The following is a 22,981-nucleotide window of genomic DNA, read 5'->3' as shown; positions in this document are numbered from 1 at the left end:
CCTTGGCAAGAAAAACAGATCTGCTGCTTTATGAGCAGCTCCCAGTTTACTGTTGCTTAAGAAAGTCACAAAAGAAAGATGGCAGTTGGGTTTCATTTAAAAGCAATCAATTAAAACAGCTGGACCACATAGCTGGTCCCCGGTAAAGGGGCTGGAGGTACAACTAAGAGCCCAACTCTAAACGTAGTGATTCCATGGACTTGGTTATCTTATGTCCTTCCCTTCACCAGGACTGTGAAAGTGGAGCATGAAGAGACCAAGGGGATTTGCTACCACACTCACACCCAGGTATCAGTGACAGAGGCTTTCGCACCCTGCCTTGGAAAGTTGTGACCGCAGAGCCCGAAATCAGTGTCAGCACTGATTCTAGGGTTCTGATGATTCTACTCCAGAAAGATGCATGAAGAGGTCTCCAAGCTCTGTCACGTCGACATCATCCGTGCTAGGGACATGCTGGGTTTCTCGGTTCTCGATAAAATCCCAAAGCCGCACTGAGTTAAAGAACTGCAAAAACAGCCAAAAGCACGCCTGGGTCAGTGGAGATGGCAGCAGACCGAGTGCTAGCTTGCTTTGCTTTTGTTGACCCCACTGCTCTGCTGCCCAAGTGTTGGGGAGGGGCCTGGGCAGTAGCTGGGAATCCCCACATCTCTAACCAGCTTACCCTCACAGTGCCTTCAGAACTCAGCTGCTTCCGAGGTTTCTCTGGCTCTGCCAGCCGCCCATCAGGGTAAGCATGGCGGTAAAGGCACTTGCTTCCAAAGGGACAGGTCCCCTTGCCTTGTTCAAAGTATTTACATGCCTTTTTCCTGAAAAGCACACACACAAAAATCAATCAATCAATCAATCAGAGACCGATAAAAACAAAGAACAGCTACAGTCTTCCTGCGGGCCCACCTGTGACACTGGCAAAACCTAGGCTGGAAGAAGGACTTGTTGAAGTCACCGCTGGGATTCTGATTTCCAAGCTGGGCAAAGCTGCTGGGATGCACTGCGTGGAGGTTGCAGTGCTCAGTAGCAAGGACGGCCCTCCCCCCAATCCTAGCCGCTCCAGTGCCTCTGCACCAGGGCTGAGTGAGGCCTGGGTACTCCAGGTGCCGAGGTTTGAAGCTGATTCACCAGCTCTGCCCAAGTCTCCAAAGCAAGTGAGTTAGTTTCCTTTCCTCCTGGTCAAAAGTTCTGCCAAAGGGAGAGGGCAGCCTGGTAAAGCAGGTCTTGGATGCCTGAAGCTATGGCTGTCTTCTACCTTTAGAGCCTCGCTTAACTCTTTCCTTGTACCTTTGACCCTTCTCCACTGTTCTGGGATTTTATATTTTTAAATAAATAAATGAATAAATAAATAAATGAATAAAGTAAACTCTCAGGTCTCTAAGGGCCTTTCACTAGCCCCAGAACTGCCTCCTCATTGGGCATGGTGGCCTACACCTGTAATCCCAAACCTTAGGAAGCAGAGGCAAGAAGGTCTCAATGAGTTTTGAGGCCAGCCTAGTCTACAAATAGTTCCAGCCCAAACAGGGCTATAAATAAGACGCTGTATCAAAAACAAACCTGCCGGGTGATGGTGGTGCACATCTTTAATCCCTGCACTCGAGAGGCAGAGGCAGGTGGATCTCTGAGAGTTTGAGGCTAGCCTAGTTCCAGGACAGCCAGGGCTACACAAAAAACAAACAAACAAAAAAAAACTAAAACAAAAAATGGCCCAGAGGTGGTGGCGCACGCCTTTAATCCCAGCACTCAAGAGGCAGAGGCAGGCAGATCTCTGAGTTCGAGGCCAGCCTGGTCTACAGCCTGGTCTACAGAGTGAGTTCCAGGACAGCCAAAGCTGTTACACAGAGAAACCTTGTCTCAGCCAAAACAAAGATAAAACACCACCAATAATAATAAAAACCACAAACAAACAAAAAACCCCAAACAAAATACAAAACCAAACAAAATCAAAACCAACCACCACCACCACAACAACAAAAACCCCGAAACCCTGCCTTCCCTAGGTCCCACTCTCACACGTCCTTCCTCTTTCTTTCCAGCTCCCCTATCCACCCACCAAAGTCAAAAGCTCTAGCTTGGCCACCTCACTCGGTGTTCTCAGCTCTCACATCCGTCTAAGCTATTGACAAAACAAATCCCAAACCAACTGGCCCTCTACTTTGCACTGTCCCATTCCCAGAGTATCACCCTGTACTGCCTGCCTGCCTGCCAGTCATGTCTTCCTTGACGTCCTCCCATCCCCACTAGTAAGTCTCTAGCCCCTTCAAAGGACCACAGTGGAGCTGTGCTGCCTACCCACAGGATGATAGGGTATTCAGGGCTCCACAAGGCTTTCTTCTTGCACCCAAGGGAGACCCAAGTGCCTTCTCTGTTCTGCCTTAGGCCACTAATGAAGAAATCTGCCACCACACTGCCGTGTCACACTTTGATGAGTGATGATCTCACTCATCTCTCTGTTGCCTGGTGGCACTGGGTAGACAGACGCTCATGTCCTGGAGAATGCTCAAGAACATCCACCAAAGGGACGCACAGCCAGGCAAGGACAACAGCACAGAGGCGACTTCTAACCAGCACAGCACCTTTCTAAGCCCAGCCAGCTCTGTCTTGCTGCATCTGCCCTCTTGTGGATGGACAATCATATGACAGGAGGGGAAAAGGGTAAAATGGCTAAATATTAAGTTATAGTCATTAGATAAACATAGAAACGTTTAAAACAACAGGAAAAAGACAAAAAACAAAACAAAATAAAAAACTTAAGGAAAAAAAGTGACTTTTGGCCAGGCATGATGGTATAAGCCTTTGATTCTAGTACTTGGTTGACAAAGGCAGGTGGATCCAGGCCAGCCAGGGCTACACAGTGAGAGCCTGTCTCAATAAAAAGAACAAACAGAAAAGCGAGTTTTAAAGGGCAAATCTGATGTTGCCTTGTGGGTTTTGTAATATGTAAATATAACACACATTATTCATAATACAAATGACAAAGGACAGATACAAGGCAACAGGAATATTCTGTGAGAAATTCCTAGAAAAGCATTTCTTGAAAAAGATGCCAGCTGTGTTGTGCATGCCTGTAATCCTAACACCAGTGCGGCTGAGGTCGATAGTTGAGGCCAGACTAGGTAACAGAGTGTGTTAAGCGGCATGACAAGCACGTGGGAGTCAGTCCTCATCTTGCACCTTCCTGCTCATTACTTTCCTCTGCTAGAGTGTGAGCTGTGTGAGGCTGGCACTGTCAGCTTCTTGATGTGTCCCCTGCATGGACAAGGCCTGTGAGATGGCAGATCCTCAGCAGACACCTGGTAAATGCGTGGAAAATCAGAGATGCCAAGTTCACCTAAGCACCAGGCATCAGTGCTCATCTTAGAACTCATCTGCTTCCTCAAGGCTACGCTCAGCTCTGCAGCTCAGAGCCCACCCAGCAAAATGCCTGACAGGAGCGAGAAGCTTTGAGATCCATTCACCAGGTCCACATTCTCGGGAAACCTGAAGCTGACAGAGGCTCAACCCCATCCAGCCAGGCGGGTGCCAGGACCCCTATGAAATGAAGGCACTTACCCCATTCCCTGTTTGAAAGCTTCAATCAACTCATTTTTTTTATTCTGATCTTCTACCCAGTACACACTTGGAATTACAAACTCGGATATCACACGGCACTCTGGACAAGACCTGAAGAACAAACAAATTAGGTTTGTAAGGGAGATAATAGTATCACGAATCCTTTGCATATTCCACTCTGAAACCCCTTGTTCAAATGCACAGCAAGAGACACAATCACCACTATCTAAGAGCAGCCTGTGCTGATGAAAAGGTTCAACTCAGTAAGAAAAAGATGTAAGCATTCATCCAGGACAGCCAATAATCACACAAGCAATGCTCATTATCCTCAGTGACTATGGAAGGCAAGATGACAGTAAGATATATTTTACTCCTGGGACAGCTCAGATTAGAAGTAAAGGCAAGTGTTGGAGAGGATGTAAAAAAAACTGGAATCCTTATCTGCAGGTAAGAGTAGGAAATGGCTTCAGTTAGATGCCAAGCTACTGTGACACTCCTGGGGTCTAGACTTGTATGAGTGCCCACTAGCTGGTGAGTAGATTACAAGCTATTTCTCAGTCAGAGCACTCTGTCACCCACACAGCATGCTTATCAGGGGTGGCCCTGGGAACATTTGCTAAGGCAAAGGCCATGCACAATGATGGGCAGAGTAAGGTGTTTGTGGAGAAAAACCTAGGTCGGGGGCTGACAGAAGACAACAGGAATGGGGGATGACGAGGTTTCTGAAACTAGACTGCATATCAGCTGAGCAACTCTGGCAAGTACTGGCCACTGCAGAATTGTATTCTTCTATCTCAGTGAAGCTGCCGCAGAGGCAGGTTCCCCAACAATGTGCACCAGGCAGCAGGGAGTGCACAGGAGTCATATTCCAAGAGAGCATCAACCCCTTATCAAGGTGAAAAACCCCAAAGCATGAAAATGTTACAAGGCCACTAGCCTAAGGCAGACACAATGACTGTCCAGAGTCCATGAGGTCTACAAGACAGAACCCAGCCAGCAACAACTTACGGTTTTGCAACTTCCCCAACATGGAGAGATGGATGAGGCTGTCATTTAAGACAGATAGATGGGCTCTGGAAGGATGACCTGTACAAGCTCACACAGCTGGGGCCTGAGCTCTAGAGGGCAGCAGTCCCCATGCCCGCAGAGAAACCCAGCTGCACTCACTTTATGATCGGGTTTTCAAACTGTTTGGCGCATCTCCATTGGCGGATGCAGGAAAGGCAGTAGGTGTGACTGCAGCTGGAGAGAATGCCAAACCTCCTCTCAGAAGCAGACGCCTTCTCCAAGATCACCTCCATACAGATACTGCACACTTTGTCCTGGCTCGCCTGGAAGGCAAAAGCCTTTTCCATCTCGTGCTCAAATGTCGACATACACATCTGAGGACAACAGGGAGGAAGCTTTAGGTTCTCTTTGGCCAAGATCCCAGGAGCTGCTCAGTCACAGTCACAGCAGTTGTTAAAAACAGTACCCACAGTCCCTGAATTCAGGACACAAAGATCTGACCACAAAGTGGACCTCAAGCCACCTGTCCTTGTCCTAGGTTCCCTAGTAGGATACAGTCACTACCAGTTTATCAGCCATGGAGTTCTGGACCGCTTAGGTCACTGTGGGAGCTGCAGCCTTCATGAGCACTGGGTCACAGGTCTCCTGGCTCTTCTGGATGTTGTGCCTATTCCATGCCACAACAATACAGGAAATGCCAAGTAACTGTGACTAGCTAAATGAATTCAAGTGAACGAAGGAGGATGAGAAGACCCAGGTCTCTGCTCTCAGAGCTGAGTGCATGTAACAGTGCCCTCTGCACGTGGATGAAGATGAGACCCAATCTGAGTTCCACAGCTGCTACTCCACCGTCCCATGGAAGCTGGACTGCCAGGAATGCTGTCTGCTGACATGTGCATTAGCAGCCCTCCTGGGACCAGGCCTTCTCTGTCAGAGAGGCCATGACCATTTTATTCCACGTAATTACCAGGTCCGTAGAGGAGGGAAGCTGGCCTCTAACACTGTAACCCTGGGCTTCTTCCCTTCTCTAATCCATCCTCATAAGCCTGGAATGAGCAGAGCCCAATGTAAGGCACAGCCTCCAGATGCCAGGGACATTCACAACCTTTCAACACTTGGCTCCCACGAGTTCACGATCAAAGGGACTAGAGATGGCACAGCAGTTAAGAGCTCTTGAATTTGGTCCCAGTACCCTCCTCGGGCAGCTTAAAACTGCCTGTAACTCCAGCTCAAGGATTCTACAACTCTCTCACCTCTACAGGTACTCAGACATGCGCGCGAGCACACACACAATTTAAATATCCATAATAAAGGTTTTTCAAAGTTTCCGAAATATTGGCTAGCTGGATCCCCACCGCAGAGATGTGTAAGCCTAGGGATGTGTGAGAGATTGAGTGTACATGTGGTATAGAAGGCAGGTACAGGTACATGTGCTCCTGAGTCGGAGCTGTTTGCTTTACTTTGTATTTCTTTTACTCATTAGTTTTTTTAAAGAATGTACTTAATGTTCTGGGAAATGAACACATTGAAGCTTTTTAAAACAATGATTTATTTCTTTTTAATTTTTATTTTACGTGCATTTGTGTTTTGCTTGAATGTATATGTGAGTGTGTCGGATCCTCTGTAACCGGAGTTCAAGTTGTGAGCTGCCATGTGGGTGCTAGGAATTGAACCCCGGGTCCTCTGGAAGAACAGCTAGTGCTCTTAACCACTGAGCCATCTCTCCAGTCCCTGACTTATTTTTATTTTATGTGCACTGGTGTTTTGCCTACATGTATGTCTGCATGAGGGTCTTGGATCCCTTGGAACTGGAGTTACAGACAGTTGTGAGCTACCATGTGGGTGCTGAGAATTGAACCCAGGTCCTCTGGAAGAGCAACCAGTACTCTTAACCACTGAGCCATCTTTCCGGCACTACTTTGCATTTCTTAAAGCTTAATTATTTCTTTTTCACTATTATTCGTGTGTGCATGTGTGTTGTGTGTATACATGCACGAGGTTCTTATGGAAGTGAGAAGGGGATGTCAGACCCTCTGGTGCTTGAGTTACAGGAGGTTGCACAGAGCTACCCGAAGTGGGTGCTAGAAAGTGAACGTTGGTCCTCGGCAAGAGCAGCAAGTGCTCTTAATTGGTGAGCCATTTTTCCAGTCCTAAACTTGGCATTTCTAATACTTCTTATTCTTCTGTGTTCCAATTAATCAAAAACTGATCAATTGGCAACAGGAAAAGAGCTTGAAAACAGAGTACAAATAAGTCAGGTACACAACACAGGCAGTCCTGGCAGAAAGATAGCTTTGAGAGTCCTGACTCCAGCCTGTGGTACACTCAGAGTTCTTAAAATGAGTTCATGCAAGGCTTTCAAGTTACCTTCTCATGAGCTTTTCTTTGTTCTGGGTCAAAGGGGTGCAGGACTTGAAGCCTGCAGATCTCACACATGTCCCCATGCAGGTAGACACAGGCATCTCCAAACCGGCACTCCCCAGCAGCAGCATAGGGGCACAACTGCGGCTCACTGCTGTAGGAGCTGCTGGCCTCCAAGTCATCTAGGCCACTCCTGATGGCATCTAGGTAGGAATGGGGCTTCATCTCTGGGCTGGTCTGAGGGTCACTGCAGCCACCTGGATTAGTCACTGTGCTCGGGAGAGTCTTCTCTTCAGCCAGGCCAGTGAGATCTCAACACAAAATGCACACATACACACACACATGAGAACGGGCTCACCTTTCACGTCAGCTACCAGGCCCAATTAGGAACAGCTAGAGAAAAGCAGGCCCGAGAACAACAGTGCAGAGCCTGCGAGGTGGCCAGGTGGTGAAGGACTTGCCATGCGGACAGAAGAGAATGGGGTCTTTTTATACAGAACACAAAGATGTCAACACACAAGCATTTAATGCTAAACCACCCCAACACAGGAGACCCCGAGAGGAACAACCCCAAGAGCTGGGAACCGTCCTGAGGCCCAGCAGCACAAAAGCCACTTGACTTCCTTCTCACAAACCTGGTCTCAGCCTAGACCCCTTCCTTGCCCCGTATCTGAAGAGGCTCCTGAAATCTCTAAAGCAGTCACTACCAGGGCATGGCACCCAACAAGAAGAGAGTGACACACCCCTCATTAGAATACCCAGCTTCACCCAAACCAAGCCCAGTGGCTCTCCCTCTGCTATGGATCCAGATGCAGAACTCCCAGCTACTTCTCCAGCACCATGTTCGCCTGCATGCCACCATGCTTCCTGCCATGACCATAATGAGCTAAACCTCTAAAACTGTAAACAAGCCCCAAATGCTTTCTCTTATAAAAGTTGCCATGAACACGATGTCTCTCCATGGCAATACAACACTGACTAAGAAATATGGCAAGTGCTGCATTGTGAACTTAAAAATGGTTACATCAGCAAATATGTTCATTAAAAAAACAGACAGAATGTAATCACCATACATATGTGTATGAAATTGAAGATAGTAGCCGGGCGGTGGTGGCGCACGCCTTTAATCCCAGCACTCGGGAGGCAGAGCCAGGTGGATCTCTGTGAGTTCGTTCGAGGCCAGCCTGGTCTCCAAAGCGAGTTCCAGGAAAGGCGCAAAGCTACACAGAGAAATCCTGTCTTGAAAAACCAAAAAAAAAAAAAAAAAAAAAAAAAAAAAGAAAGAAAGAAATTGAAGATAGTGATGTTCTAAAATAGAAAGTGGTGATGGTGTCATGGGCCTATGAGGATGCTGGACTAAAGTCTATCTAATTGTGCAAACAGGCAAATTGTATACTATGTGAATTATTTGTCAATAAAGATTTTATAAAACATTAAAAAAAAATACTCAGCTTCAGCCTGGCAGTGGTGGTGCACACCTTTAATCCCAGCACTCGGGAGGCAGAGCCAGGCGGATCTCTGTGAGTTCGAGGCCAGCCTGGTCTACAGAGAGAGATCCAGGACACCCAGGGCCACACAGAAACACTCTATCTCAAAAAACCAAAAACAAACGACAAAATAAAAAAAAAAAAATCCCACCCAGGTTCAAAATGAATAGCCTGCAGCTTCTCATCAGTGGTGATGAGGCAACTTCATGGTGACAAAAGACCACTCTGACATCCAGCTGTGGAGATGCACCCCTGAACCTCTGCAGCCTGTTTTCAGATCAACACCTGACACCCCAGGAGCTTCCTGAGGAGGCCTGAAAGAGGCACTAAGCCACACATGCCGCTCCCCCGCGGTATGGAGGGCTGTGGTCACTCACTGCGGTCTCTGAGCACCAGTGTCTTCTTCTCCCGCTTCCCCGGTTCGTGCAAATGCGTCCTCCTAACAGATGTGGCGATGTCAGGAGAAGGATGAGGACTGGGCAAGCTTGAGGAGGGCAAAGAGTGGGGTGCAGGGCCCACAGCTCCACCTGCTGCAGCCGGGGGCTTTGTATGATCATATCTGAACAAAACATGACAATGTATCTTGGTCATGCGGGCCCAGCACTGCCCCCCCCCCCCAGCCACCAACAGCTGGACTCCTCGAGGTGGGGAAGGGTCTGCTGTCTCTGTACTCTCAACTAGAAAAGGCGATGGGCCATGGAACCTGCTACTATCCCCACCCCTAAGTGTCCCAGTAGGACTGACAGGAACCCATCCACTGCCCAGAACACCTGTGCCACCAGCAGGCCCTTTGGGAAGAACTCTCCAGGACGCACAGATACGGGTGGGTGGGTGGGTGGGTTGGGAAAGAGCAGGTGGCTGACTCAAACTCTAGAGCTCTGCCGGACATTGAGGACTAGATAGGCTCTGCTCTCCAAAGCGTGGAGCATCTCACACCGTTGTCCAGCCTGGTGCAACAGGGTTGTGTGTGCACAAATGCCATGAGCCTCCATGCCAGAAGCCACTCAAGCATGAACTGGAAATGGCTTTAAAATAAATAGCATACCACCTCGTGACATTAAAAAAACCACGATGAGAGGGTGGGCTGGTGGCAGCGGGAAAGTCTAGGGTGTGTTATACGGGGTTTAAAAGCAAGACACAAATTATTAATATTCTAAGTACAATTTTGTTTAAAATTTCCTCTCATCAATACCCATGCTCAGGCAGGCATATGGCATACACCTGTGTTCCTACCCCCGGGGGTGGAGGCAAGAGACCCGAAGTTCAAAGCCAGCCCTGGCTACATAGCAAGTCTGAAGTCATCCTGGGTGGTATAAAACTGTCCATAAGACCAAACACAGCCCCACTCTCCACACACAGCTTCACTCCAGTAGCCACAGCTGTGGCAGCCTTGCCTGCAGCGTGCACCATAGGCGCAGTAGCCCTTCTGGTAGTACTTGCAGATGGTGGAGGGCTTGCTGTTCGCCAAGTCATGGGAGAACAGGCACTGGCTGCCTTCGCGACACACACCATGCATAAAATACCTGAGGAGGAGACAAGCACAGAAGAGCTGAGTCCCGCCGGGAAAGCAGCACTCTCCAGCACCGACATGCCAAGCAGCACTCTCCAGCACCGATACGCCAGCCCCACCCACACTGCCCTCCTCACTTTCCTTGATTCTAAACAAAGTGATTGTACATGCATCACAGTGACCCAAGACTAGCTTTTTAGAAGAAAAATGACCTCAAAAGTTTCTATGTGGGGGATGGAGAGATGATTCAGCGGTTACGAGTACTTTCTGCTTTTGCAGAGGATCCAGCCTGTTCCCAGCACCCATCTCAGCTAACAACCATGTGAAACTCCAGTCTCAGGGGGATCTGATGCCCTCCTTCGGTCTCTCTGGTCATTTCATGCATGTGGTACACACACATACATGCAAGTAAACATTCATAAACAGAAAATATTTTTCCAAACCCTTCAATGTGGATAAGCTCTTGATTTATGTTAAGTATGTAAGATATGAGTTTCATAACTGGGAAAACCCACATGACCGACCGGTGTAGAAAGTCTTGGGCTCAGGCCAAGTCACAACGCCCTCTCCCTAATGCTGTTTCACCTGTAAGTGAAGACACCAGCTACTGCTTCACCGGGTTGCTGCAAGAGCCCCAAGAGAGTGTGGCATCGAAAGACACAAGTGATGCTGGGCACGGTGGCCCAGTCTGAAATCCTATCACTCTCAGGAGGCTGGGGATTTAGCTCTGTTGTAGGGTGCTTGCCTAGCACGTGCTAAGCCATGAGTTCCATTCCCTGCACAGAATAAACCAGATGTGGTGGTACATGCCTATAGTCCCAGCACTCAGAAGAGCCAGGAGGATTAGAAATTCAAGGTCATCTTTAGCAACATAACAAATCTGAAGCCAGCTTACACAGGAGATTTTGACTTAAAAGAAAATAGACCTGGTCAGCTGGGTGGCACACGCCATTCGGGAGGCAGACAGGTGGATCTCTGTGAGTTCAAGGCCAGCCTGATCAACCCTGTCTCAAAAAACTAAAAAGGTATAGAGTAGTGAGTAGTTCTTAAACTGCAGGTCTCAACCCCTTTGGGGGTCACATTATCAGATATCCTATATACCTGATACTTACATTACGATTCACAACAGTAGCAAAATTACAGTTATGAAGTAGCAACAAAATACTTTAATGGTCGGGGGTTACCACAACATGAGGAACTGTATTAAAGGGTTGCAAGAATAGGAAAGTCAACCACTGGTCTAGAGAGACGGCTCAATGGTTAAGAGCTCTTCCAGAGGACTTGGGTCTGATTCCCACCCAATACCTACATGGCAGCTAACCACCTGTAATTCCAGTTCCAGGGAGACCTGACACTCTCTTCTGGCTTCCTCAGGTACTGCATGCATATGGTGCAGTCATACATGTAGGCAAATCATATAATATACACATATAAATAAAAGTAAAAAGAAAAGGGGAGCCAGAGTGTGCACTGGGCACAAGGGATAGGTCTGGGATGGTGGCATATATATTCAAAATTAACTGCTGACCACACTTAAAGACCAATCTTTGACACTTCTAACAAGTTTTTATAAGTTACACCTCAACAAACTTTTAAAGACAGACAGAGATGGGGGTGGGGGGTGGCTAGACAAGCAGGTAGAACACAGGGGATGGTTAGTAACCAGGTGCAGCATTCACATCTGGTCATCATCTGGCTTCAAATGATAAAAGATGTAAAAGACGTTTGAGGCAATGCACTGAAGTCTTGAGTATGGACTAGGCCACAGTCCATACTAGCCGGTAAAATGAACATTTACTGGGACTGGTGATGTCACCCAGCTGGCAGTGTGTTCACCAGCTGGCATGAGGAGCATCACTGCAAGTGACAGTACTTGCTGCCTGTAATGTCAGCACTCTGGAGGTGGAGCAGTTCAAGGTCACCCTTGGCTACATGGGGGGTCCATGTGACCCATCCCTCAAGCCCCAAATAAAGAGTATGTAAAAACACAATAAATTGAACACAGCTGAAAAGAACAGATTATTGCTGTGAAATAATCCTTTTGTATACTTACTGTGTGAATATATGTCACTATGATTGGTTTAATAAACAAACTGACTGGCTAACAGCTAGAAAGTTAAGCGAGGAAAGCCAAACTGAGAATGATGGGATGAGGAAGGGCAGAGTCAGAGGAGTTGACAGCCAGATGGAAAATGAGTCGGATACACAAAATGGGATAGAGGTAAAAGCCACGAGCCTCAGGGCAGCACATAAATGAACAGAAATAGGAAAACTTGTAAGAGCTAGTTAGTAACAAACCTGAGCTATTGGCAAGCATTTATAATTTATATTAAGTCTTTGAGTCAGTTATCCGGGAACAGGTGGTCGGAACAGGAAAACTCTGCCTACAGATTATAAAACAGCATATAGCCAGACATGGTGGCTCACATCTTTAAACCCAGTACTCAGAAAGCAGAGGCAGGCTGATCTCTGTGAGTTCAAGGTCAGCCTGGTCTACATAGCAAGTTCCAGGTCAGCTGGGGCCACACGGTGAGACTGTCTCAAAAAAACAAAAGTTGGGTGTGGTGGTGCATGCCTTTGATCCCAGCACTCCAGGTGGATCTCTGTGAGTTTAAGGCCAGCTTGATCTACAAAGAGAGTTCCAGAACAGCAAGAGCTGTTACAGAGAAACCCTGTCTTGAAAAATCAAAAGCAAACAGTAACAAACAACAAAAACCCCCAAGACAAAGAAAGAATAATAATAATAATAATAATAATAATAATAATAATAATAATAATAATCCATGCACAAAACCTACAAAAGTAGTATGTACATATAATAGAATATTATTCAGCCTTACAAAGGAAAACATTTCCAACTCAAAACTACATGAACGAGCCTTAAGGACACTGTGCTAAGTGAAATAAGCCATCACAACAGATACATGTGAGGAGGTACTTTGAACAGTTAAATTCACAGAGGCAGAAAGCAGAGGGACTGCTGGCAGTTAAGCCGGGGGGGGGGGGGGGGGGGGGGGGGGGGGGAGGAGAGACTGGAGTTCAGCACAGCATTTTTGTCTCACAGGCAGAACTCTGGAGATTGCTTGCATAAGTGCAAATGTACCAAGGCCACAGAACTGTAACATGGGCGCCCTGGCAAAGCTTAAGCTATATTAGATTCACTTTATCACAATGTTTTTTAGGGTTTCTACTAAAATGAACACCGTGATGTATGAGGAAGAAAGGGTTTATTTCAGCTTTCAATTCTCAGGCCGCAGTCCATCACTGAGTTCCACTGAGGGCAGGAACTCAAGGCAGGAACACTGCCGACTGGCTTGCTCAGCTCACCTTCTTCTACTGCCCAGGGGTGGCACTGACCACAGTGAGCTGAACTCTCCCTCTAACATCAATTACTAATCAAGAAAAAGCAGCAACAGGCTTACCTACAGGCCAGTCTGATGGAGGAGTCTCAAGACCCCTCTTCCCATGTAACTCTAGTTTGTGTTAAGTTGACAAAAACAAACAAACAAACCAACAACAAAAACAAAAACCAACCAGGACATACAATATTCTTTAAAAATTCTATATACAGGACCTCATTTTGTCTAAAAATATTATGAATATAAACTATTGTGCTAAGCCTGGTGATCCACAGAAGTATTGAACTGTCTAGGATAAGGGGACTCACAGAAGGGTTGAAAAGGAGGGTGGGAGGTAGCTGGGATAAGCTCAATATATAAATAAAAAGGGGTGGAAACTTTAAAATCTGGTGATGCCTACAGTAGGCTGGTGGAATCTAGGCCATCATGGGGCATTTTCCTAACTTCAGCACCTGCACTTCCCAATGGTTCTACGTGAACACATTACATAACGGCCTTTGTAGTAACAAAGCGCTGACGGTGCTTGTATTCGACTGGGTGCAGTGCACACTGTTCAGTTCAGTCTTATTCAGGCTCCCCAGAGTGCAGCTCTTATGAAGGTCTGTAAAGGACAGGGACAAGTCACACTGATGTAACCTTCCAAGTGCAGGCTGAGTGCTGGGGAAGCAGCGACAGGAGACACAGATGGCCAGCGAGGGAGAGACTAGAAGTTCATGCTGTGTGGAAGAAAATGGGCCAGAAAGAAAGGGCAGAGAGGTGAGGCGTGGGCAGGCCTGCTGGGAGCCTAGACGGGAACTATGCTATCAGTGCTCACCAGGTCACCTTGGTGTCTGTCAGCTGTAACTCTGCTGCTCAGGCCAGGCTTTCTGGAGATTCCAGAAGACCCCCTACTGTGGGGCCAGCAGACTGCAGGTATGAACACTGCAGGGAGGAGGGGCCTGAAGAAGGTAAAACATCCCTTCACAAAAGGCTCAAGAATGCTTTTTTATAACATAACAGCTTTACTGGAAAAGAATATTTAAAAATTTACTTAAGAACACAAGGGTCAGGCACTTGAGATGCTGAAGAGGAGGGTTGCCATGGCTAAATGCCATACTGGCTACGTACAACACCTTGTAGAAAAAGGAGAAAACACACACACACACACACACACACACACACACACACACACACACACACACACACACACGAAATTTCCCTCACCAGCCGAAGTGGCCCAGCAGATTTGATCTGACCCTAAGACAGCTGTGTTGCTACTGGCCTGCCTGGTTTACCTTGCACCCCTCCCTTTCGGTAAAGAACCTTTTGGAATTAACTTGTGGGTGGAGCCTCCTCACATCCCACTAAACAAATAACAATCTGAGGAACACATGAGGGGAGGAAACATGTAAAGGATGATCTGTGGCTATGAACCATCTTGGCTTCTAACTCACGAGAGGAACATACAACCAGGAGGAAAACAGGAGAGCTGGGCTCAGAGAGGCAAGAGGACCCACAACATGCCACACAAGACCACTATTAGAACACACCTGCCTCCTCCTCTTCCTCACAGTCCCAAAGCCCATGGGTACATCCACACTGACAGTGTTGCCAAAGCAAGGCCCTGCACCCTGCAGAGCTGGCCCCGTGGCTAAGCCAGGAAGGGAAAGAGCAAAGCAGACAGCCCAGCACCTGGCCTTTTCCATGGCGGAGAGATTGGACCAAACGACAGTGTCCAATTTGTGATGGGGCTGGCAGGCTGCTGAAGATCCCCACTCCTGCTTAAGGAGCAAGCATGTATCTTCGCCTGCTACCTCCACAAAAGCACCCCCCCCCCAATCTGATAAAAGGGACAGCAATTTCATCATCAGAATCAGAGCCCACCAAGATCCGAAACTGAAAGCTGCCATGGCCCTGGACTTTTCTAGGAAAAGATTTCCCAGGAAACATTTCCCAAGTCAGACACTGTTCAGTAGCTTGCTAGAAGGCTGATTTGAAAAGAAAATAAAATTAAAGAAGAGGAAGGGAAAGAACGGAGGGCTTAGGAAGAAGCTCATGGAGTGCCCATGGCATTCAGAGGCCCTGGACTCCATTCTTAGCAGGCAGGGATGGGGCGTAGAGAGCAAGTAAGGCCATGGAAAGGGATTACCACAGTAGGTCTGAGACTGATCCCTCTGAGCTGGCCTAAGGACAGCCTTTGGCTTCTAGAAGCTGCTGGTAGAGTCAGAGTCCCTACACTGACATAAGAGCTTCCCACTGTGCCTCAACTGTACCATGGTGTGGCTCACACAAAACCTACTTGCTTCCTCTTGGGTCTGGAAGGTGGGTCACAGGGAGAAGCTGCACTGGCCCCACACTGCATCCCACCTGGTACCTCCAGTGAGAAAAAGTGCTGTGTGCCTCTCTGCAGGGATGGAAGCAACCCTCTGGACTCCTGTGCTTCCTTGCTAAGCCAGCCTAACAGCCTGGGTCTGGGGTCCAGCTGTATGCTAAACACTCTGACTCTCTAGCTAGTCTCCAGGTGGGAGGGTGGTTAATCCTGGGACTCCTCCAGACAAGAAGATATTCCACATCTAAACAGTTGGGTAATTCTTTTTATTTTCTGAGACAAAGTTTTGCTATATATTGCCTCAGCTGACCTTGAACTTCTGGACTTAAGTGATTCCACTGACTCCCCTGCCTCAGACTCAAGTGGCTGAGAGTATAGGCACGCCACCACACAAGGCTTGGTAATTCTTTGAGAACTGCCACTCAAGATGGCAGTGGAGCAAGACATGGTAGAATAACACCTGTGATCCCAGCGCTCGGGCTGAGTGGGGACTGCAAGCTGGATAGTAGCTTGGGCCATAGAAGGAGACCCAGTCTCAACAAAGCAAAACAAAATGACTAATATACTGTAACCATCCATCAGCTGGGACTGAAGGCACAAAAATAACCTGGTGCCAACAGCCCAGCCTGCAATGAAGACTAGGACTGGGAAGCTCCAACACATGGTGGCAGGCCAGTTTACGATGGCTACGAAAATAGAAGGCCAAGTGTGGTGGCGCATGCACGCCTTTATCCCAGCACTCGGGAGGCAGAGGCAGGCGGATCTCTGTGAGTTCGAGGCCAGCCTGGTCTACAGAAGACAGTCAGTCAGAGCTACAGCCTGGTCTACAGAGTGAGTGCCTCAGGACAGTCAGAGCTACATACACAGTGAGAGCCTGTCTCAAAACAACTACAAGCCTGGGGAGCTAAGATAAGAAACACTTCACAGTCTTCTGGAAAAAGACCAGAGATTTCCTTAGTCAGAGCAGACGACTACCAAAGGTCATCTGCTCCACCAGACAGGTGACAGCAGTCTGGCTACAGTGCAGCAGCACATAAGGATGAGTTTTTGAATCTGACTGCTACCTTCCCAAGCCACACTCAGCAACTAGCCCTCCAGACTGCAGTTAAGCTCCTGAGTCCACATGTGCCGGTTCGTTTCTATCAAGTTGACATGACCTAGAGTAACCTGGGAAGCAGGAACACCAATCAGGAATAACCTCCACAAGATAGGTCTATAGGCATGTAAAGTATTTTCTGGATTGATGACTGACGTGGGAAGGCCCAGCCCACTGTGGGTGATGCAAACCTTGCCCAGGTGGTCCTGGGCTAGATAAGGAAGGATGCTGAGCAATAAGTCATGGGACCAAGCCAGTGAGCAGCATCCTCGAAGGGCCCTGCATCAGTCCCTGCCTCCAGGCTCCTGCCCTGACTTCCCTCAATGATAAACTGTAATGTGGGAGTGCAGGCCAAATAAAACCTTTCCTCTCCAATTTGGTTTTGGTCTTGGTGTTTATCACAGCAATGGAAAGCAAAACAGGACACATGTAAAGGCAGAAGAGAACTGACTCCACAAAGTTGTCCTCTGACTTCTACACATCAGCCATGAGACACACGTGCCCAAACATATGCCCATCATATACTTGCACAGTAATAATAAGGAATACAATTAACCACAGCTCCCAGCTAATTTGACCCCTTTATGCTGTGAGTCCATGCAAGCCATTTCACTGCTCCAAGTGACTGAGGTGAGATTTAAGCAGACTCACAAGTGACAATCACTGCTTCCAGGAAAGCTAGTGAGTCGAGTCTCGTGCCAGAAGTGAAGCCAGCTGAGCACATCCTGCCTGTCCTCTGGGGGCACACTCATCTCAGTCTAACAAACTTCAACTGCTGACCTTTCCCCTGAAAGAGAGGACTATGTATGGGCTGGAGGGGACAATGATGTGAGGGAGCTTGAACCTCAAAATAGGGAGGTTCCTTCTGGGGAACAGTCCAAAGACTTTCAGGCAATATAAACCTGTGGTTCACTACAGGCCCCAACCTGCCCAAAATCATCCATGTAGCTGAGGCCAAACCCAAGAGAATCAGTCTGGTTTCCCACAGGGCTTCAGTTGTCTCTCTCCAAACCTGCTTCTGCAACTCTTTTTAAACACAGGTAATATGCAGTCTGAGATTCAGGATTGCCTGACAGCAGCACACCATGGGAGCAGCTATTTGTGCCCGTGTGTATGCATGAACATGAGATGCATGCACATGTGGCAGCATGTATCTACCATGCATAGGGGGTAGAATGTAAAAGGTGTCCTCTTTACATTCACTTATTTGTCTACTGTGTGCACATGTACACTTGCACTTAGGCAGGAGTGAAGATTACCCCAGAGTCATCCTAAGGAACATCCGCTGCCTTTGAAACAGGCATCTCTCGTTGGCCTGGAGCTCACCAGGCAGGCTAGACTTCCTGGCCAGTTAGTACTCAGATCCTCCTGGCCAACACTGGGTTTCTGACTCCCTAGCACTGGAACAGCAAACATGCCCCCATACCCAGTGTTTTCACATGGGCTCTCGGGATAGAACTTATCTTCAACCTTGCAAGATAAGTTAGCTGACCCCCAGCCCCTATGGTATTTGATACCATAGAACAAAGGGTATTCAATGTTAGGTTTTAAAGTCATCAAACCTGAGAACACTGCTTCTCATAAATATGAGAATACATAAATACACAATGGCCAAGTTGTGTACAGGGCCATTTCAGAAATTGTTAGAAGTCCTGTGCTAATGCCAACCCAAAACTCAGCTAATAATTTATGAAACAACTCATATGGCAATTTTTAAAATAAAATCTACTTAACACAATCCAAAGACACACTAATTTGGTGCTTGTATGCTTGCTGAGGTATGGGCAGGGAACTATGAAAAGTCTTTGTTTTCCATAATTAAGTCACTGTATGTCTGCAAGAGCATCCTGTAACTCACAGCACACAGCAGTCTGGCATCTGAACTGACTGGGGCAGCAGGTGGCAGGAAGGCAGTAGAGCGCCTGTACCTGTGTTAGAATCAAGGTCCAGCAAGCTCTGTGGCCAGCAGAAACACCTCGGATCCATCACACTTGAGTTAATGTCAGGTATGTTCAGAAACCTGTCACTGAGCCAGTGAGATGGCTCAATTCCATCTCCTGATGCCACCATGGCAGAACCCATCCCTGAAGGCTGTCCTCTGACTTCCCACATAAACCACTGCACAGCACTCACGTGCGCACACAAGTCCAACACAATTATTTTTTAAAGAAACCTTTTATTATTGCCAAATGTTTTGTGATCTCCACATACATGGAATTAAGACTCTTAACAGTTTAAGAAACTTGGCCCTATCCCACAAATCATTCCTTGTGCCTTTACTGTAAGTTATCAATGTCAAGGACAAGGCTTTTGTGAATAAAGTGAGAAAACACCCCAGTTTCAGCACAAACACAAACCTGGCGCTCCTGTTGATCCTGAAATTTTCCCACTTAAATATTGCTTTTATATTTAGCAGGGCCCAACTTCTTCACATGCTTTAAAAAAAAAATCTTTTAAAAAACAAAAACAGCTGGGGGGGTGGGGTGGCGCACGCCTTTAATCCCAGCACTCAGGATGCAGAGGCAAGCAAGGACCTCTGAATTCGAGGCCAGCTTGAGCTACAGAGTGAGTTCTAGGAAAGGCGCAAGGCTATACAGAGAAACCCTGTCTTGAAAAACAAACAAACAAACCAAAGCTGGGTGGTGGTGGTGCATGCCTTTAACCCAGCACTCTCAAGGCAGAGGCAGGCGGGTCTCTGGGTTCAGCCTGGTCTACAGATCCAGTCCTAGGACAGAGAAACCCTGTGTGTGTGTGCGGGTGGGGTGGGGAACTAAACAAACAAACAACAACAACAACAAACATGTGTGTTGCCTGCATTTATGTCTGGGCACTGTGTGCATGCTTGGTGCCTGAAAAGCCAGAAGAGGGCGTCAGATCCCTAGACTGGCGTAACAGATTGCTGTGAGCCACTATGTTGATGCTGGGAATTGAACCTGCTTCCTCTGCAGGAGCAGTCACTACTCTTAACTCTACAGTCCCATGCTTCATAACTTTTTACAAGGAAATTTCCTTTTCAGACTTTGTGAGAAAATGGTCCTTCAACAGGAACATATTAAAGGCTCTGAAACAGCCAGGCAGTGATGGTGTACCCCTTTAATCTCAGCACTCTGTGAGTTTGAGGCCGGCCTGGTCTACAGAGTGAGTTCCAGGACAGCCAGTGCTGGCATTCAAGTATCTGTACTGGCCTGTCCTTAGGGTCCTGACAGGATACATCCTCAGCTGCAGCCACTAAGAGCACCCCTGTGTGCATTTGCTAGGGTCCCTTATAAAAGACAGGCCCTGCCTGGCTCTTGTCTCTTTCTCTTCCTTCACTCTGGTCCCCAGGGACCGGTCTCTGCCCCTTCACTCCTCTCCCCCCACTTAAACCTCCCACATGGGCCCTGTTGTATGGTGTTGACTCCTTTTTATTATTTTTAAAATACAACAGCTAGAGCTACACAGAGAAACCCTGTCCCCCAAAACAAGACAAACCAAAGCTCTGAAACATCCTTTAGTTGAGCACAAGCTATGAGACTCAATGCCAGTGTCACACTTGCACCACTCTGAAGCTAAGCTTAGGGAAAACCTGACAATCCTGAAGTTGTTTCACTGTGGAAGATGTCCAGCTGACAGAGCATGTCTGCGAGGGATTATCTAGATTAGGTCAATTCAGGTGGGAAGATCCATCATGAATGTGGTGACATCAATCCTTAGGCTGGGGGTCAAGACTGAATAAACAATCACTGCTCTCTGGGTGTGATGTGATCAGCTATCTCAAGCTCCCATCACATGACTTTCCCCTTCACCATGGACTGTAGCCTCCAACTGTGAGTCAGAATAAACCCTTCCTTATTAGACCGCTTTTGTCAGGGCACAGCCAGCACAGCACCCCACACTGTAAGAAGCCCACAAACCCCAGCTAGCCCTTCAACAGAAACGATCCTTTCCCAGCATTCCAACTCTTACTAGCAACATCCCTTAGGACTCTCTTACTTGTGAGACAGAACTAAAGCTTTCAGGTCAGGCTATCTCCAGGTGCAAAAGGGGGGAAAAAGAATCAAAATGACTTAAGCATTATATAAAGATTTTGTAGTCACACATTTTAGGAAAGTGTAGAAATTTTTAAAAAATGGTAGAATTAAACCATAAAGCAACCAGGTGTGGTGGGGGCACACCTTTAATCCTAGCAAGGGAGGTAGAGGTAGGCAGATCTGAGTTCAAGGCTGGCCTGATCTACACAGCAAGTTCAAGGGCAGCCAGGGCTACATAGACAGAAACAATAGAAAAAACCATAAGCAAGTAGTTTTAGAAATTATTTTCTAAGTAACCTGAATCTGCTTTACAGGACACTATGATAGGAACATTTCCTCCTGCAAAGGGAAGGGAGTAAATACATGCACACTCACCCTCAACAAAGACATTCTCGTCCCATTGATCCACAGGTACTGGTACAGACTGTCAGAGTTTCTGTTGCTGTGATAAATCACCATGACCAAAAGCAACTTTGGGAGGAGAGCTTATACTTCTCGGTAACAGTTCGTCACTAAAGGAAATCAGTGTAGGACTCTAGGCAGGGATGAATACTGAGGCTATGGAGAAGGGCTGCAGACTAGCTTGCTCCACCTTTCTTACAACATCTAAGACCACTAATCCAGGGTGACACCACCCCTGGGAGTTGGGCCCTCCCACGAAAATGAACCACAGGCGAGTCTCGTAGGATCATTTATCAATTGAGGTTCCCTCTTCCCAAATGACACTGGCTTGTGTCGAGTAAACATAAAACTAGCTAACACACAGACACTAACTGTAGTTTTCTGATAACTACTTAACATAAGCCACCTGGGCCCTGGGTACTTGGCTCAATCAACCCTCATGTCGAATTTGAAAAGAACTCTTCATAAAGGTGTCAGGTACCTGCACTAATGAGAAATAACAAGGTAATTAAATGAAATGTTTATCACATAACCAAACTACATCTCTGTTTTTTTTTTTTTGGGGGGGGGAAGGGGGGAGTTTCGAGACAGGGTTTCTCTGTGTAACTTTGGTGACTGTCCTGGATCTTGCTCTGTAGACCAGGCTGGCCTCGAACTCACAGAGTTCTGCCTGGCTCTGCCTGTTGAGTGCTGGGATTAAAGGTGTGAGCCACCACCGCCCGGCCACATCTGTTTCTTAATTTACTCAAACCAACTGAAATTTGTATAAGCTGAGGCTCCTCTATCCAAAATGCTTGGGCTCGGGAGTGTCTTGAATTTTCTGTATTTTAGAATATTTTCATGTACATGTCTTGGGGATGGCATAAAAGTCTAAACATAGAATTCATCGTCTCATATACGCATACTCACATATCCTGAAAAATTTATACAGTATTTCCGATAATTTTCTATTTTAATATAACAAAATGTCATGGTGAGGAATTTCCCACTTGTAGTACCATGCCGGCACTCAGAAAGTTTGGGATTCTGAAGCGTTTCGAAATTTGGATTTCCACGTTCGGGATGCTCACAAGCTGCACTTCCCAAGCGGCAAATCCACAGGACTAGACCCTAAGCTCGTCACCGAGTTACGACGTTGCTACTCAACCATTTTTATTTCAAAATAGGAGTCACAGAGTAGCTTTCTGGGTCTCCATCTCGTCTAACAAGCCATCCACCGACGCTGTCTTTCTGCTCCTAAATGGGTCTAACCTCTCTCGGTGGTCTCGGTTTCCTGCACCGCGAAATGGGACCATCCGCTCGGGATAAGGAATGCGACTAGCCCGCGTTTCCCGCAATCCCCCCTCGCTGGCTCGCTCTCTGCAAGCCGCGGCTGCAGCTGCTCTTGCCGCTCCAGCCTCCCCGCGGCCTTCGGGGTTCCTGCGTGTTATCCCGCTGTACACGGCCCGCCTCGGCCTGCCTCCGCCCCTTACCTCCCATCGGCTGCCTGACAGCGCCCAAGGCCCCGGGGCGCCGCGCACTCACCTGCAGGTGACCTGCTTGGTGCTCATGGCGGCGGGGCCACGGGCTGGAGTCGCGCTAAACTCTCGGAGCCGCCAGCGCCACGGCCCAGCCCGGCCCCGCCCCGCGCGCGCAGTCGCGTCACTCTTGCGCGCGCCACCCCCGTGCGTGCGTCACCTGGAGGGTGCCGGCCGGAAACCTAACCGCCGTCACAATTAGTTCCGCCTGGGGCGTGGAGCCGGAAGGTCCTTACTCCCTAGCGCTCCGGGTCTCTCCTTTTCAAGACTAAGGGGTTGAGCGTGAATGGCATCCGAGACTTGCCAATCGTTTGCAGGGCCGTTACTTCCTAGGGGTTGGCCCCATCTCCAAGACATCCCCCCCTCCCCCCCCCCCCCCCCAG

The 22,981-nt window shown here is 47.9% G+C and overlaps 1 protein-coding gene across 1 annotated transcript; it reads right to left on the bottom strand.

Annotated features, from left to right (window-relative positions):
• Positions 1–75: 75 nt before the first annotated feature.
• On the bottom strand, positions 76–22,747 carry Mkrn2 (makorin ring finger protein 2). The gene is made up of 8 exons (XM_006978526.4): positions 22,606–22,747; positions 9,791–9,919; positions 8,774–8,955; positions 6,916–7,220; positions 4,708–4,922; positions 3,541–3,651; positions 662–806; positions 76–504 (listed from the first exon to the last, which is right to left on the bottom strand). Exons 1-8 carry the CDS (start codon positions 22,629–22,631, stop codon positions 367–369), a joined length of 1,251 nt encoding a protein of 416 aa, XP_006978588.1. The 5' UTR covers positions 22,632–22,747; the 3' UTR covers positions 76–366.
• Between the last annotated feature and the right edge of the window lie 234 nt (positions 22,748–22,981).

The sequence above is a fragment of the Peromyscus maniculatus genome, chromosome 3 (genome assembly GCF_049852395.1).
Source record: "Peromyscus maniculatus bairdii isolate BWxNUB_F1_BW_parent chromosome 3, HU_Pman_BW_mat_3.1, whole genome shotgun sequence".
Taxonomy (NCBI): Eukaryota; Metazoa; Chordata; class Mammalia; order Rodentia; family Cricetidae; genus Peromyscus; species Peromyscus maniculatus.
The sequence above is the reverse complement of the archived record's forward strand: the minus strand, read 5'-3'. Positions and strand labels throughout refer to the sequence as shown.

What these genes read in the sequence shown, in the direction of transcription:
- Mkrn2 (XM_006978526.4), bottom strand. Translation starts at nt 22,631, where the DNA reads ATGAGCACCAAGCAGGTCACCTGCAG. An exon ending in GCCTATGGTGCACGCTGCAG is followed by an intron (nt 8,956 to 9,790) that starts GCAAGGCTGCCA and finishes TGTTTTGTTCAG; the next exon opens with ATATGATCATACAAAGCCCC. An exon ending in TTTGAAAACCCGATCATAAA is followed by an intron (nt 3,652 to 4,707) that starts GTGAGTGCAGCT and finishes TTTGTTCTTCAG; the next exon opens with GTCTTGTCCAGAGTGCCGTG.